This window comes from Xiphophorus hellerii, chromosome 8 (genome assembly GCF_003331165.1).
Source record: "Xiphophorus hellerii strain 12219 chromosome 8, Xiphophorus_hellerii-4.1, whole genome shotgun sequence".
NCBI classification, from domain to species: domain Eukaryota; kingdom Metazoa; phylum Chordata; class Actinopteri; order Cyprinodontiformes; family Poeciliidae; genus Xiphophorus; species Xiphophorus hellerii.
In genome coordinates, this window is record NC_045679.1 from 15,288,064 (window position 1) to 15,303,659 (window position 15,596).

A 15,596-nucleotide genomic window follows, 5' to 3' on the forward strand; every position below is an offset into this window, starting at 1 on the left:
ATCGACATCTTTTAGGGGTTCGGTTGTAAATATGTGGAAAAAGCAGAGATTTAGGGCTGTATAATTCTAGTCAGATACTGTGATTTGGACGAGTTGGTGTAGTGGGAGATTTGTATCACAGCATGCAGAGGAAGAAACCAAATGCCATCAGATATCATCTTGATTAAAGTTTGGCGCAAACATACATGTAGATTATCAGGCAAAAATGTTCACACTCTGACTTTTTTCATGTTTCACTCATAAACGTCGGTCTATTTTATTGGGATTTTATTTGATTAACCATCATAAAGTAGTGGGAGGGGATGGAAAATTATTCTTCTAAACGTTCAAGAAAGAGGATTCTGAAAAGTGTGGTGTGCATTTGTGTTCAGCCTCCAGATACATTTTAGAACCACCATTTTAGAAAAACCTCAATTACAGCCGCAAGACTTTTGAGATGGGACTCTACCAGCTTTTCACAATCGACGACCAAATGTTAATGCCAGTCAGGTTGGAAGTAGCACACGTGTGAACAATAGATTTCAAGTCTTGCCACAGATTAATTGGATATACGTTTCACTGCAAGATGAACCTTCTCCTCGTTCACAAGTCTTTTGCAACCTAATTTCTCCCAGGATTACCCTGAATTTAGCTGAATCCAGCTTCCTATCAACTCTAATTAGCTTCCTATAACCTGTTTAGGAAAGGAACAACGCAACAAAGAACTTATTTTTGTTCTTCAACCTTATAAAACGTTCAAGGGGTGTGAATACTTTTTTGAGGCACTTGTATGGATGTGTGGTGGAAATTATGTTCTGCCTAACATACAAACCAACAAAATTTTTGGCAGAATTTGACATTATTTTTCAAACAAATAAGGAAAACAGTATGGGATGATTAATCTGAAATCGAGCAAAAGTCCCAAACATTCTTTTTTAGCTTACATGGGAAAACTGTGGTTCTAGTAAAGAGTTCAGTTTGAGCAGGTTCATTTAGAGAGAGAAATGATGAAAAACAAACATCTGGACAGTTGTTTTTGGTGTTCTATAAAGCACATCTCATCACTCTCCCTTCGCAGAGTTATGTTTTTGGTATCATTCCAGACTTTCTCTGGTTTTACTACAGGCCAAAGAAGGCAACCTGAATCTGCTTCATTGACCCATTTCCATGGTGAAACAAGTGCAACAACATTTCTAATCGACACATCTGTGGCTTACAGAGTTGTGGTCCTTTTTCCTGTTGTGAATTTGCACAGAATAGCTAAAATTCACTCAGGATTAAGATAGGCTGGAGACCATCACAGCCATATGTATTAACATTTCACCTTAGCTGCTTCTTATAAAGTCTAAAATTGCCCCCTGATGGATTAGAAATGGCGGTTTTGGGCTTAAACTGCCATTCTAAATTTAATTTACAACTAAGTTAATTTTAGTCCAGCAAAAAAAGACTTGGGAGATATTTAAAGACAACAAAGGAGGAGAAAAGCATTGACTCAGAAGTAATCTTGATGATGGGGGAGCAGAAAATGATTCCCAGGGGCGACCAAGCATAAGAAAGTGTAATCCAAGTTATCTACACTCCAAGGTAACACTGTTATCTGTCTCAAGCAAGTTAATAACTTCCCTTCACTTGCTTCGGAGGTGCAGTATGGCCCCCTTTCTTTGTGTTATCATGAGGGCACATCACTCATTCAGCTCATGCTCTGCTCTCTCCTGCAAGTTTTTCTCTGTATTTAGCTGCCTTATCTGTCCTCCACAGTGTGTGCTCACTTCAAATTCCTTATCCACTGCTTTTTTTGGTCAAAGACCTGCAGTGCTGCAATTCGCTTTTCACTGATTTATTTGCGTTCCTCTTAGAATTAATGACAATGTGGCTGTATAAACCAAGGTTATGTTTGTTTGAGCGCTAGAAAGGCCTACTTCTCGGGCTTATTGCTTCACCGTCGTCTACTAATGATCGATTCTCTGGAATTTGGCTGTGTTCAGGCCAGGTAAAGCCAGGACAGTGGGCAGTGAGTGTTGGGGATAGCAGAAAGGCACAGACCCAGTAGTGCTTTCCACAGAGCTGTGGTTCTCAAACACGATCTTCAAGATACAATTAACTTGATTTTTATTTAGACCTGGATGGTTTTATTTTTATTTGGCAGTATGGTGTTGCTTACAGTTCGAATAATAATCTTAATACGCTTAGAAATAGCTTTAAACCAAAACGTTAGTAGAGGGGGGATCGTTTTGAATATTTAGTAAAATTAAACTTTTTGCCTCAACCCCATCTTTCTTTACAGTTTATGACTGTAACCTTTCTTACCCTTATGCACTTCTGTATTATTATTTTCCTTTCTGCATGCTGATCTTCATATGCAAATGTAATAAAGCTTCATCCTCAAACTGCATGAATCCATATTATAACATTGGCTACATGACGAATTGTAATATAGTACACTCTAAAATTAACCATCAAGTGGACCTCCTTATGTCCTCTGCTTAAAATGTTATTTTTTACATTTTGACTTATTCTGCTTGAGTTTCATAAGAAGGATTTGAGTGCATGTTTACTCCAGGAATAGAATTGTGATCAGGAGAAAGTCAGCTGAACAAGCAGAGATTTACAGTATATGGTGTTCTTGGTGACTGAGGCTACGCTGTTCAACCTCATCACTACTTTTTCTTGCCAGTGTTTGTCCCACAGAATGAAGGGAGGCATATGTAGCTTGTCCACCCACATAAGTGGACGCTGTCTTTCAGATTTGGCTATCACCATTGTAATATCTTAGTAGCAAAAATCCTTCTGTCCAACCAAGTGGTGGTTCTGCTGTGGCACATATCTGAGTTAAATTTAAAGCGTTACTAGAAGTAGTGAGGGCTACACATATACATTTATTGGCTAGTAGAGACATTTGATCAGGATGCCTCTTGAACCTGCCCTCTTTGAAGATTTTCTGGTAATGTCCAACTGGGACAAAATCCCAGCAGACCCAAATTACGCTGGAGAGAATATGTGTCTCTTCTGACCTTGCCCCCTAGAATAAGCTTCCAGCTTCACCACAGAGAGATGTCTGCAATTCCCTCCTGAACCACCTACTTCCTCAGATAAATGGAAGTATGAATAAATGAATGGAAAATGCATCATCTACTGTGAGAGAATACTACTGTGCACCAATTTGTCAATTTGTACTTGCCACTGGCATGTTTAGAACAATTTTCTGTAATTTAGTGGGTGTATCTTAAATGGCTTGGTTATTATTGCCTAATAAGTCATATTTACCTGCAAGAGATTGCTTAGTTAATTTGATTTGACGAGATGTCATAGTTTATTAGTCAACATTACGTCTGCATTATACAGTAGGTTTAATTATTTTTATGACTGTCTATAACTTGTAGAAATAGTTAACTACCAAGAGAATTGAACAATTAAATAAATGGGTACGGAATAGCTTGTTTACATTTGTTTTTGGTGCTTTTTCCCCTTTTATTTACACTTTGATCAACAAGAGTCCTAATTCGTCACCACAGTTTATTTTTAAAACACAGATACACATAACAGATGTGTGAATGTCTGTTTTTAACAATTAACGAAAAAAACCCCTACTGGTTATTGTTGGCTGAAAACATAAAATAAATTTTTTTTCCCTTAATCTCAGGCAAATTACAGCTATGAAAAACCCAGATGCTCTTTATTTGACAAATGGTAAGCTTGGTTGCTTATAGTTAGGACATTGGTTGACACTTATGACAAAACATTGGCTACATAGAAACTTGTTTAAGAAATACTTATTACAACAAAACCTCAAAAAGAATTATGCCGGTCAGGCCTGTGGTTACAGTCAAAATGTGTCTGCTGTGAGTTATTTGTCTGCTGTGAGTTATTGCTCAGTAAATTGTTCTCTGTAAAACATCATAATTTAATTTAATGTAAAAAAAAAAAAAACGACAAACTTTTAATACCATCTGTTAGGCTGTAGCCTTGGAGTTTGCCAAGGTAAATGTCTGAGATGTTGCTACAGTGTGTTAACCTGCTTGTGTTTCATAGGTTGTGGAGGGCTAGTTTAGTGTTCGTGACTGTGATGAAAACCATATGTTGTTTTGAAGACGCAGAGAACAAACGGGTCGTTTTGTTACTGTAAAGACAGACTTAAACATCTACTATTAAATCAGTGGTCAGGCTGTTTCCTATAATAAGAGATCATAAAACATAAATTACACACAGCTACAGAGGAGCTGGGTCTGAAACATTATTACTAACCTATTTAACCTATTTAAAAAAAAAAAGCACACCTGAATGAGCAATAATCAATGTGACTACCGTTTTTTCCCCTTTTTCTTAGGTTCATACAAAGTTTCACTGCCGGCAAGCCCACACTCCTGGATCAGACACCTCCTGCCTCTGCTTTTCATACGATGGCATCACTCTTGCTTCCCGTGGCGGTATGGAAAACACTGTGACTCTCAGAGTCCCCAACCAGCTGCAGTCATTGGCATCATAATATTCAACCTTTAGTTAATAAAAATAATGAATTTTAGGCAAATTAAGTGCTTTTCCCTCCCTTAGTAGGCAAATAAACAAAGATCCACCACTATCAAAACACGGAAATCTTACAAGAGGTGGATAAACACTAAAAGACTTTGCTTTTTGGTATGTAATCTCGTTAAGAGGTTGCTTACACAAACATAAACAAAAATAACTGAGGAAGGAATAGTCCTTCTTTCAACATGATTTTGTAATGTAAATGAGAGCTAACTATTTACTCAGGAAATAAGTGCCACTTCCATAATAATATATAAAACTTAAAGTAAAGTTTGCCTTTTAAAGTTTCATTAATGTATTCATTTTCAGGGGACGACACACTGAAGATCTGGGACATACGCAACTTCAGGAAGCCTGTAAACGAAGCTAACAGGCTGACCAACTACTTCTCCATGTGAGTCATCTCCGCTTTTATAGACTGCTTGTTTTCAGTTCTTGGTATGAGTGCATCGTGTGTAGATTATAAATATTTGTATGTGTGACTTTCCCTTCCAGGACTGACTGCTGTTTTAGTCCTGATGACAGGCTTGTCGTGACAGGGACCTCCGTGAAGAAGGAGGAGGGAAATGGGAAGCTGGTTTTCTTCGACAGAGCTTCTTTTCAGAAGGTCTATGAGATAGAGGTCACCAACGCTGTAAGTTCTGCTGCAGCTCACACTGGAGGTTTTCACTACAGCAATTATGTAAAGACTTTCACAAATAAGAATGAGTAAAACACTTGTTTTAATTATTAACTTTGACTATAATTTTATTAGCTGCAAATGTGGCTGATTTCATTTAGATACTAACAAGTTTCCTTCACAGTGTGGAGTTTAATTTTCAGTAATTTCCAGGTATAGATAAGTACAGATAATGAAAATATGAGTAAGGAAGCATATCTTTATTTTTGTTGTCCTTTCTTTTGGTCGTCCTTCTTCATATACTTTCTTTGATTCTGCCCTTCTATTATGTCCTGTCTTTTTTCCTTCATGACTTTCTTCCTTTTGCTCTTTTTTTTCTTCCCCACTTTCTAACGCTGTTTTTTTCTTTTCTTTCTTCCTTGTGCCATTACTATAGGCCTATTTGTGTCTTTGTTTCCTTGTACCCTATCACTATTCCCTCTTCTCTTCCTGTCATTTGTCCCTCTTTTCTTTACTTCCTGACTTTTTTTCCTCCCTTTATGCCTTTTGTAGATCCTAAGTTTCCTTCTTTTTTTCTCATATTCCCTACTTGTCTTTGCTTCCCTTCTTCTTTCCCACCTTTTTTGTGGGCTTTTTTTTGCTTTCCGTTGTCTTTCCTTAATTTTCTTTGTGTCTTCTTTTTGCCTTTTGTTCCTATCTCTTTACTTCTTTGTGTTTTTTCTCCCCTTCTTTCTTTGTTTGTCCTTCCTTCTGTGTGTATTTTATTTCCAGATTCTGGTTGCTGCTGAAACCTTATGTAAACCATGTCCACTGTACACATATCCCACATAAATTTATAGTGAATGTTTGTATTTTAAAGTGAACGTAGGACTAAAAACTCTGGAAAAGTATTAAATGTTGGGACAGAAAGTATTTATACTACTTCAAATATAAATATTTTGATGGTAATTTAAGTTCTCATTTAGTTTTTACATTTTCTGTAGAGCCACCTTATTTGTACAGGATTTCAGAGAACAAGCAGTGATATTGTTCCACCCCCAAGCTCTTTTCTAAGGGGAATGCACCTTTGAAACATGTTGTGTAAAAGTTGCATCTGTCATATAATTACTGTGTCATATTGATATACTGCAGAACTTTATTACCTTAAAATAAACATTTGGACAACTGCCTTGCAGCAGAAGAGCTACTTCTGCACAGAGGTGGGTACAGGAGCTAAAAATGCAACTCAAGTAAGAGTAGCTTTACGTCAGTGTATTTTTAAACAAGTACAAGAGTATACATTCAAAGAATTACTAAACTATGTGTAAAAAAACACTACTCAAGTATTGAATGATCTGATTTAATTTGTGCAAAATGTAACTAAACAGACAAAAATATAATGTTATAGTTACAGATATGTTTAACTCAACTGACTCAGTTGTAATCTGTAAAAATAAAACAAAACAAAAAAAAACTAGTAAGTAACATACATAAAAAATGTCACATTTTCCAACATAAATTTTTGGAAGTCAATATTAGATCATTTCAATGTTTGAACAGTACAAAGTCTGTTCAGTGATATATATACTGTTTACTGTACGTGAACATGACCTCCAAATTGCATGGTAGGCTCAGCAGATAAAGAATAATATTAGAACAATCAAGCTTGTGTATGAACAAGACGTCTCCCGTTAACAAAAACTTTTGATAACGGGAGTTATCAAAAGGTAACTTTTTGCTTAAAACATATTTGTTATTCATTTACTGATGTAACTAGAGATGGGTAGAATAACCTGAAATTGTGCTGTGACAGTTGCAGTTCTTCAACATATTACTCAGTCAAAAGTAAACGCTTAGATTTTTTTTAGTTTTATTTTGCCAAAAAGTAACTGAAACTGTGCAGGACGTAGAAGGACAGACAACAGAAGACTGGAATTCCTCTGAGGAATCCTCCGTTTTATTATTTGTGACATCTGGAGATTCACTTGTGTCAAAAAAAGCAAAAATGTGTTATCCTGATTCACTTCTCTGTTTTCCAAGCAGACAAGTTTCCTGACACTCCATGTGTGGGCCTGCTTCACATTTAAAGGAGGTGGCTTACTTACATTTTAGCCAAGACCACTCCTATGAGTAGAAATTTAAGTGGAGTTAATATATCAATGAGTTTAAGCTTTGTAAGTATTGAGGAGATTTCTGAAAATGCTCACATCTCCGAAATGTACCACTTCATCCATAAAAGACTTTGGGCGTTTCTTGCCAAGCACGTCTAATTTTATAATCTTCCAAAACTTCAAAGATTTTCCTGATAATTTTGAGTTGTCTTCCAAATTTTAGGTGATATTCTACTTTTATTATTGGAAATTTATGCTTTTGATCATGAAAAATTATCCTTTTTTGTTGCAGGTTTTTGACTTTTCATTATTGGTGAATGTCAAAGTTTTTTTTGTCAATATGTGAAATTAATGTAGAAAGTTCTGCATTTTTTGGCAAAATATTTGATTTTCTTTGGCTTTGGATAATATTGTCATTTAAGCCTGCAACATATTTTAAATGAGTCATTCTGCTCAAAATGGAAAAACAGTTTTTCCCCTTTCAGTCTTAACATTGTGTGGTAGTAACTAAGCATCTCCCTTTATAAAATTATATGTCTCAGTCTGGTTGTATTTTGGTAACAAATTTAATTTTGCTCCATTTTCACATAAAAAGTACATCTTGCAGCATTTGGGGAAAATGTTGGGCTAAGGAGTAACATCTTAAAATGGCTAGAGGCGAACTCTGTGGGAATAAAATAAAGACAGAAGGGATCTCATTCCACCGTTTTACTCAAAACTTTTGGCAGGAAAGATGTGAAGCTCTTAAACATGCTGAGTGTGTTAGAAATGCAATTATCTGCAGTCACAATCATCATGTTCCATACACAGGAGCAAATGGCGTGCTTTAAGCTAATCCCGCTTTCTGAGAATTGCATTTCATGGAGTCAGCCAGCCATAGGTGTTAAACCGCAGTCCAGAGCTGCTGCTGCCTACTATAGAAACATGTGTCTTGTCGCATCCTGCTTCTGATCTCTCTGTAGCCATAACACCACGGTTTGACAGAGGTTAATGTCTTCAGCAGTAACTGTCTTCTCCAGGGCTGGAGCAAGAAATACACACTCAGACCGATTAAATAAACACATTGAAGGTGTCATTTGGAATGCTACAAACCTTTGCATGTTCATGCAAAGCCACACTTCTGATGCAATACTTTAGCACTCAGCTGTCAAAAGAAGTAAAATGATCAAAGTTAAATGTAAGCTTCCAAGTCTGCTTAAACTTAACAGTGAGAGTAACATGATTCTGTCAGTGCAGCTATCTGAAAATATTGTATTGTTTTTCTTCTGATGGCAAAAAATACTAAAAATAGCAGCTTTAAACTTCAACACAGACGGTAAAGAGGAAGTGCCTTTGCCGAGGCAGTAATCTGTCTTGCAATGACTTTTTCCAGGATTGTTTGTGTGACTGTCTCTCAAAATGAAGCATGCATTTTCAGTTCTTGTGTCGATGATCTTGGCTCTGTAATTGCCTCCTTCAAAACCGTTAGAGCTCAAGATGCTAAATTTTTATTTGTTGCTTGGTCATAATTTTGAATTCTTAAAAGAAAATGAAAAAAAAAAGTTATTTCATTACAAACCACATATCCCTTGTACGCATGAAAATCCGGAGACCAAGCAGTTACTGTTGTTGATTTATGTTCTTGACAGAGTCTGTTTGCACCCAGATTCAGTCTAGGAAGCACCAGACAAAGGACACACTTTGGGTCAAAGAGTGTATTTAGCTCGCCACAACTCTGCTCCTTTGCATCACTCTGTGGACGTTTGTCTTCCCTTTCACTCTACTGAGGGGAGGGTAAACATTTGGAAGTGATTTTTTCCATTGCCCCTTTCACTCGTTCTACTGCCTGGCTGTATGAAACAGTCTCTAAGCTGCAGCTTGGTTTCTCTTGAAAGTTGATAAAACCATCTTTCCTTCTGCTTAACATGTGTGTTATGAACTCCTGCAGACTCTCCACATCACTGAACAGACAGTGGATGATATACAGGATTTCTGCAGGCCGTGTCTTAAAAAGTCCTTAGAAAGTCTCAAATGACTGTTTTATCATAATATAAAGAATTTGTCACTGTATAGATGAGTTTAGTTTTACTAAATAAAAAAATAACATCTAATGCATAGTTTTAGTTTTCCTATTGCTTAATTAATCAACTTTCACTGTACACATACTCTTAAAAGGCATTTAGTCACATTTTAAATTAGGATGTTTCATCATTAAATGCACTTTCTATGGACTTCTCCCCAACATTAGATTTATTTGTACACTGGCAAAACAACAAGACACAGTGCAGCAAACATCTCTGTAACAAATAATAGGAATTAAGCTCCATACATTCAGTCAATCCAGCAAACCCACCAAAATTTTGGCTCCTAAAAGCAGTTTAATGTATATTTAACCAACTAAAATAAAAACCTTTTTGTTAAATGATCCATTGCCATCTTCTTCATCATGCCAAAGTGTATCTTTAACAAGGTTTGGCTTGAAAACAAGGATTTCAATGGGCTCTTATAAGTAACTCTTACTTTACTGTAAGAGCAGTTTGAAGGTATCCCACTTTGGTATAAATCACTACAGTAAAAAACAAACTAAAATGTTGACAGTTATATTTTCCACTAGCTTAAGCGATAAAACATACAAATACAACAATTGCTTAAGCTATTATATGTCGCTTGTAACCCAAGTGACCTACAATAGCTTGGGTCATTTTTCAAAATTCATGAAGCCCTTAAATTTAAATTATGATAATCTTACAATGATAAGTCAGCATGTTTAATGTGAGATTCTATTAAAGGGTTATAAGCAGTCTAATATTTACTAATTAACAAACTCTTGTCTTCATCTAGGATCAATCTTGTTTAATTGGTTGTGGAGCCTGAAGCATCGTAAAACAATTCCCTTCCCCAAAATGTCCTCTGGTTTATGTGAGCACTATTTTAAGAAACTTTAAACCACTTTTAGGTTTCTATTGGTTACATTGATTATTATTTACATGGGAAATAAAGAGCCATTGTGGGACTGAAGAGCCAGTGTCCCACAGAACACCAGAAGCATTTGTGGTTAGTTACTGTGTGATATAACAGTAAATGGTTTAAAAAAGGGGAAAAAAAACCCATTAAGTAAACACCGTTTGATATATACTGTATATATATTTTTTCTAAAGCTGCTTTTATCTTCCATTCGTTAGCTACTTTGTGTTAAGTCTGTAGAAATCCACTTTGCTCTTGGCCAATGTCTGGCTAGCCATTACCTTCATTCAGCCTCCAGAACCAGCCGATCTGTATTTATACTAAATAAATTTGCTGAGTGGGTTATTTAAACAGAGAAGCTATTAACTACTTATAATAACTTTACTAGAACCTCTTTTAAAAAACATTGAACTATTGCTTTTATCTTTATGAAACTCACAAACATTCAGCTGACTCTTGTTATTTACTAATGACAAAAGTATTTTAAACTTCACTTAAGTTGCTGCAAATCTTTTTTTTTTTTTCCAAGACATTGTTGTTGTATTCCATTGGTTTTATTTATATTTGAACTATTAAGACATTGTTTTATCTCTCAACATGTTTTGTACAGTTATAGTCAAAGTACTGATGTGTTTCATATTTATTTTTTGGAAATTTGGGAGTAAGAGTGAGTTCTTGTTCACTAGAATAAGTGTTTAAATTGAGACTTCAAAAATCTACTCATCTCAAACAAACATTAAAGTCAGTGAAATATTAAGTCGATTTAAATAAGCAACAGTATTGTAGATCCGCCCTGCTTAGCTGTAACTTTTACTTCTTCCTTACATGCTCTGTACACCATTGTTTCTATAGAAATAAAGGGAGGCTTTCATCTAAGTGAGCTTATATTTCCGCCAAGAGCATTAAAAGGGTGTGTGGCAGACAGGAAGACGTTGCCAGTTATTCAAGTAGCATTGTTTCTGCCTTCTTGGACAGTAGCTCTCACAGCATGGGGCTTAAATGGTAAACATTTGGTTTTCCTTTCTCCTGCAGGTTTAAATTGGCCTCCCGACCAGTGCTGAATAAGGATTGTAGCATACTGCCGGGTCTCATTACTTCTGCCTTGTTTTTATTTCATAATTGGCATATATGTTGTGAAAGTGGGTGGCAAATCATTTATCTTTGTTCAGTACTTTGGCATTTTAATCTGGTGGGACATAGAAGTCTGAATCTTGCTGCTGGAGAACACACTGGTTAAAGTGTCTTCTTCCCTGATGCAACTCTGCAAACACAAAGTGTAAACAGGGATCCCTGGAGTATAAACATGCTTCTTTGAATTTCTGGAAAGAAGTCCAACAATTAAGCTGGGCCGAGCAGGCCTTGGCTGTGTGTGTGTGCTAGTTTTTGTGCATACAGTTGTGGTGCGGGCTGCACTCAGCTGGGCTGTTGCAGTTCTGCTTCTATGAAACTTGTTGACAGAGTGATTTGTTTGGGTCTGTGGAGACCGTTCAGTGAACTCAAATGGACTGAGTTTATGGTACCTGGCTGGATATTTGGGATTTACGATTACTACAGGCTGATCTGCCTGCGCTGCTAACCTGGATTCTTTGATGGCACCTGTGGAGTGTAACCAGACCTCAGACTTTGTTCTTCACTGTTGCTCGAATGAGTCGACTGTCACTGTTAGTGTAGCATTCTTGACAGGCCAATTTACAACCCATTACACATTTTCACTGGAGCACACCCAGAGTGTCTGGATTTCAGTTCATAATGCTGACTTACATGCTGATACGTGTATCATATCTTCCATAGCATCAATTCAACAAACCTTTATTGAGAATTATATAATATGAAACTTTTCCATATGTTATCGTTTTACAGCATCAAACTTCAATGGAAGAAAAATTTTATATTTTTTTACTTTTTGTTGTCCTTTTTATTTGAAAAGTACCCTTTAATTTAATCTTGTTCAACCAGTCTTCTTCAGAAATCACAGAATTAGCAAAGTCCACCTGTGTAGCTGCAGACCTTTTGGCATATCCTGGGAACTTTGGTCACTGTTTCAAATCTTCTACAACCTGCAATAGGCTTCCAGTATTGCTGAATTTAGATTTCATCTAACCAGAGTACATTCATCTGCACATCATTCTTGTCTGCTACCTCTTTTTCTTTTAAATCAAACTTTAAATGGGACTTCCTTTTGTTTCTTGTATTGTTTTTATTTGGCATTCGCTTTTCCACTCTTCCATAAAAGTGGAAGAGTGGTATGGATTTGTTTTAATCCATACCACCATACCACTTAAAGAGTGGTATGGATTAAAACAAATCCATACCACTCTTTAAGATTTTATTTGTAAAAAAAAAAAAAAAAAAAGATGTTGAACCATGTATCTTGTATTTCCTTGCTGCTTGATAAGGATGCACTACTTTGGATTTGATCTCCTAAATCCCAATGAAATAGAATGAAATTTGTTTTTACATGACAAAATGTAAAAAGACTATGGAGTATACATTCATCTTGAGGTAATTTTAAGCTACTATTATTTTATTGAAAGCATGAGGCTCATTTCATTTAAAAGCCTTTTCCGTATTGTTCTCTCAGTTACAGTCAGCTGATCTGGTTGAGCAGATTAACCTTCATCTCGCTGCAGAGTTAAACGACTCTGTGACCTCCTGACATGATGGTGTTGATGTAAAGTGATCAACCATAACATTACAACAACCTCTTTTTAAATCACAGTGTTCCTGTGAAATAAAAGATGTATCAGTGTATGTAGATTACTGGTTCCACCAAATGAGAAATGTTCACCTGTAATGCACGGTATTACCAAATGCTAAATTAAGGGAAAAAAGTGAACCAGAAATGTAGTTTTTCTGTACAAATGTCTGTGCTGCTTTGATTGTGCGTGCATGTTTTATTTTTTGCGTATATGATTGAGGCTCGTTCCTCTGGTGTCCTGATGGGAAGCTGAACAGCTGGACGTTAAGCAGCTTTCACTGTACGCATGGTCTTACCCAGCCCCCCAGCCCACAAAACTCCTTTAGATGCCCCCCAATCAGATCACAGGGGCATTTCAAGTGAGTGGGGAAAAATGAGGCGCTATTGGAGGAGTTTTTTAGATGCGTTGCAGCTTGCATATCAGAATGAGCTGAAGATCTCAATCACTGTCGAACAGCTGTTCTTATATTGCTCCCTCTCTCTGCTACTCTCTCAAATAAACACAGAGAGTTACACACACCCGTCTCTGGATAAATGTGGTCACATTTGCCTATTGGCACCAGGCCATCTGTCACACACAGACAGCGAGATCCAGCCCTCATCCCACCAACCAAATATAGTCAACTAGAGTAGCAGAGCACACTGGGACTTCTCCTCACTGTACCTGGGTTGCACATTTTCACTACTGTGGGTAATAAAATATGATTGTTACCTTCTGTTGTCTAAGTAGGGGGAACATGAGCCTTTCAAAAACCAAAAGAATGACGCAGTCTTCCATTTTACACTCTTCTTACATACTTAAAAAAAACATAAAATAAAAATTGAACTGATGTAAATAATTTTATGTGTGTGTTTGATGCAGAGTGTTGTTCGCTGCCTGTGGCATCCCAAACTGAACCAGATTATGGTGGGTACTGGGAACGGACTGGCCAAGGTGTACTACGATCCAGTTAAAAGTCACAGGTATGTTCAGGTGAACCTCCATTAGCAACAAACATACTTAAAATTTTTTTAAAAATTGTGACTATTAAAATAATGCTAATAAAATGAAAACAGTATAGAGGGATTCCTAAGTATTAGTCTACAGAAACCAATGAAAAGAGTTGATTGAGTAATTAAAAAAGCTTTCTATCCAGAGACACCGAATTGTGATTGATTGTGTCCAATATTTTAAAAAAGACTTTTAACTGTACTCTGGCTTTCTCCAACAGTGTAAGAACTTGAATTTCTGTTCATTAAGTTCTAAAATTCCCTTAGGTGACATTATGAGCCTGGACTGCTGTGAGTCAGTTACAGTCTGTGAACTGTAACTGACAAGAACTGTGATTGGTTCTTGTGTTTCCCTGTGATGACAGGCGACCTGTGCAGGATATAAACTCCCTCTCACTGAATGACCACTGGAATGGGCAGTAGTATATCGAGGAATTTGACAGACATATTATAAAAAATTTCTATCATTAAAAGCTGTCTGACAAATCTTCAAAACGGAGTTTAAACTCTCAATGAATGGTCACTGTAAAAAATTAAAGAAGGAAAGATGCCCAGATGCAGCAATCTAACCCCAATCTTTGAATATTTTTAGTGTTTTAACCAAAGCAAAAACTGTAACAGTTCTTTTTAAATAGACATTTGTAAAGGTAATTTGACCTCCATGTTTAAATGGTACAATAAGATTCGGCTGCAGATGCAAAGATGGTTTAGAAAAATGCATCTACTGTTCAACATGTTGTAAATCGTTGCTCAGCCATTTTGCTCCTGATCTTTTTCCTCCAGAGGGGCCAAGCTGTGTGTGGTAAAGAGCAAGCGGAAAGAGAAACACGCGGAGACGCTAACACAAGATTACATCATCACGCGTAAGTTCTTCCGTGTTTTTACGGGACAAAATTAGAATATACAGGGGTTGTTTCACAACAATAGCAACTCTCAGCAACAATAACATTCCTGCTTCTCTCAATCCATCTTGCATGGTAGTCAGATTAAAGTTCATCTTTTAAAGCCCTGTTGCAATGAGTCCCCAGCCTCTCTGCTGAGCATTGCGGTCTGCCTACAATTTGGCTACTGTAAATATAAATAATCTGAGAAACCTTTTTCAAAGATTTGACAAGCAGAGCCTGTTTCTCGTCAGGCCAGATCTAATGCTACCTCCCACACTCAGATATTCAGACGAACTCCATCTGATGCCGCAGGGCTTTTTGGATGGAGCGACAGCTTGTTCTGGATGTTCACCCCTTCCATTAGCTGATGGATTTGGGTGTGGATTATTGAATCGATAGCCACGCGACCGCCATGTACTTTCCTGTCACGCAGGAACCATGAGAGGAATGACCTCCTCTCTCGCCCTTGCCGGCGTGATCTTCTGCTGGTTTTGCCGCACGCACTCCAAACTGCCCCCCTCTCGCAGTCGTAACACTGACACATGAGGCTGTCATCTCTTTTGTGCGTGCCTCCCATCTCCTCCGACTCCGGACAACATTTACCTTTTGGTCTGCTTCAGGCTTTTCAGAAGCATCATGTGAGCTCATCGTCGTGCCAACAGGGTGTAAAATAGTCGAGCATTTCGCTGCTCCAAGTGGTGAGTGACGCACTTGATGCCTTGGCACTGGAAAATTAGACGGGACAAGAAGCAAGTGACGGCCCATTGAGAAAAGCGAGGGAATCTGTTAACAGTAACCTTTTTGCTTAATGTAGCATGGAGAAGAATTAACACTGAGCAGCGACAGAAGCTCCTGAATGGAAAATCACT

General features: G+C 37.2%; 1 protein-coding gene across 1 annotated transcript in view; it reads left to right on the top strand.

The window, feature by feature from the left end:
• wdr70 (WD repeat domain 70) overlaps positions 1-15,596 on the top strand; it is a 38,871-nt gene that overhangs the window by 19,382 nt on the left and 3,893 nt on the right. The window contains exons 11-15 of the mRNA XM_032570737.1: positions 4,304-4,403; positions 4,813-4,897; positions 4,999-5,137; positions 13,716-13,816; positions 14,627-14,706. Of these exons, the coding sequence (XP_032426628.1) occupies positions 4,304-4,403; positions 4,813-4,897; positions 4,999-5,137; positions 13,716-13,816; positions 14,627-14,706 (505 nt within the window). The remainder of the gene's footprint in view (positions 1-4,303; positions 4,404-4,812; positions 4,898-4,998; positions 5,138-13,715; positions 13,817-14,626; positions 14,707-15,596) is intronic.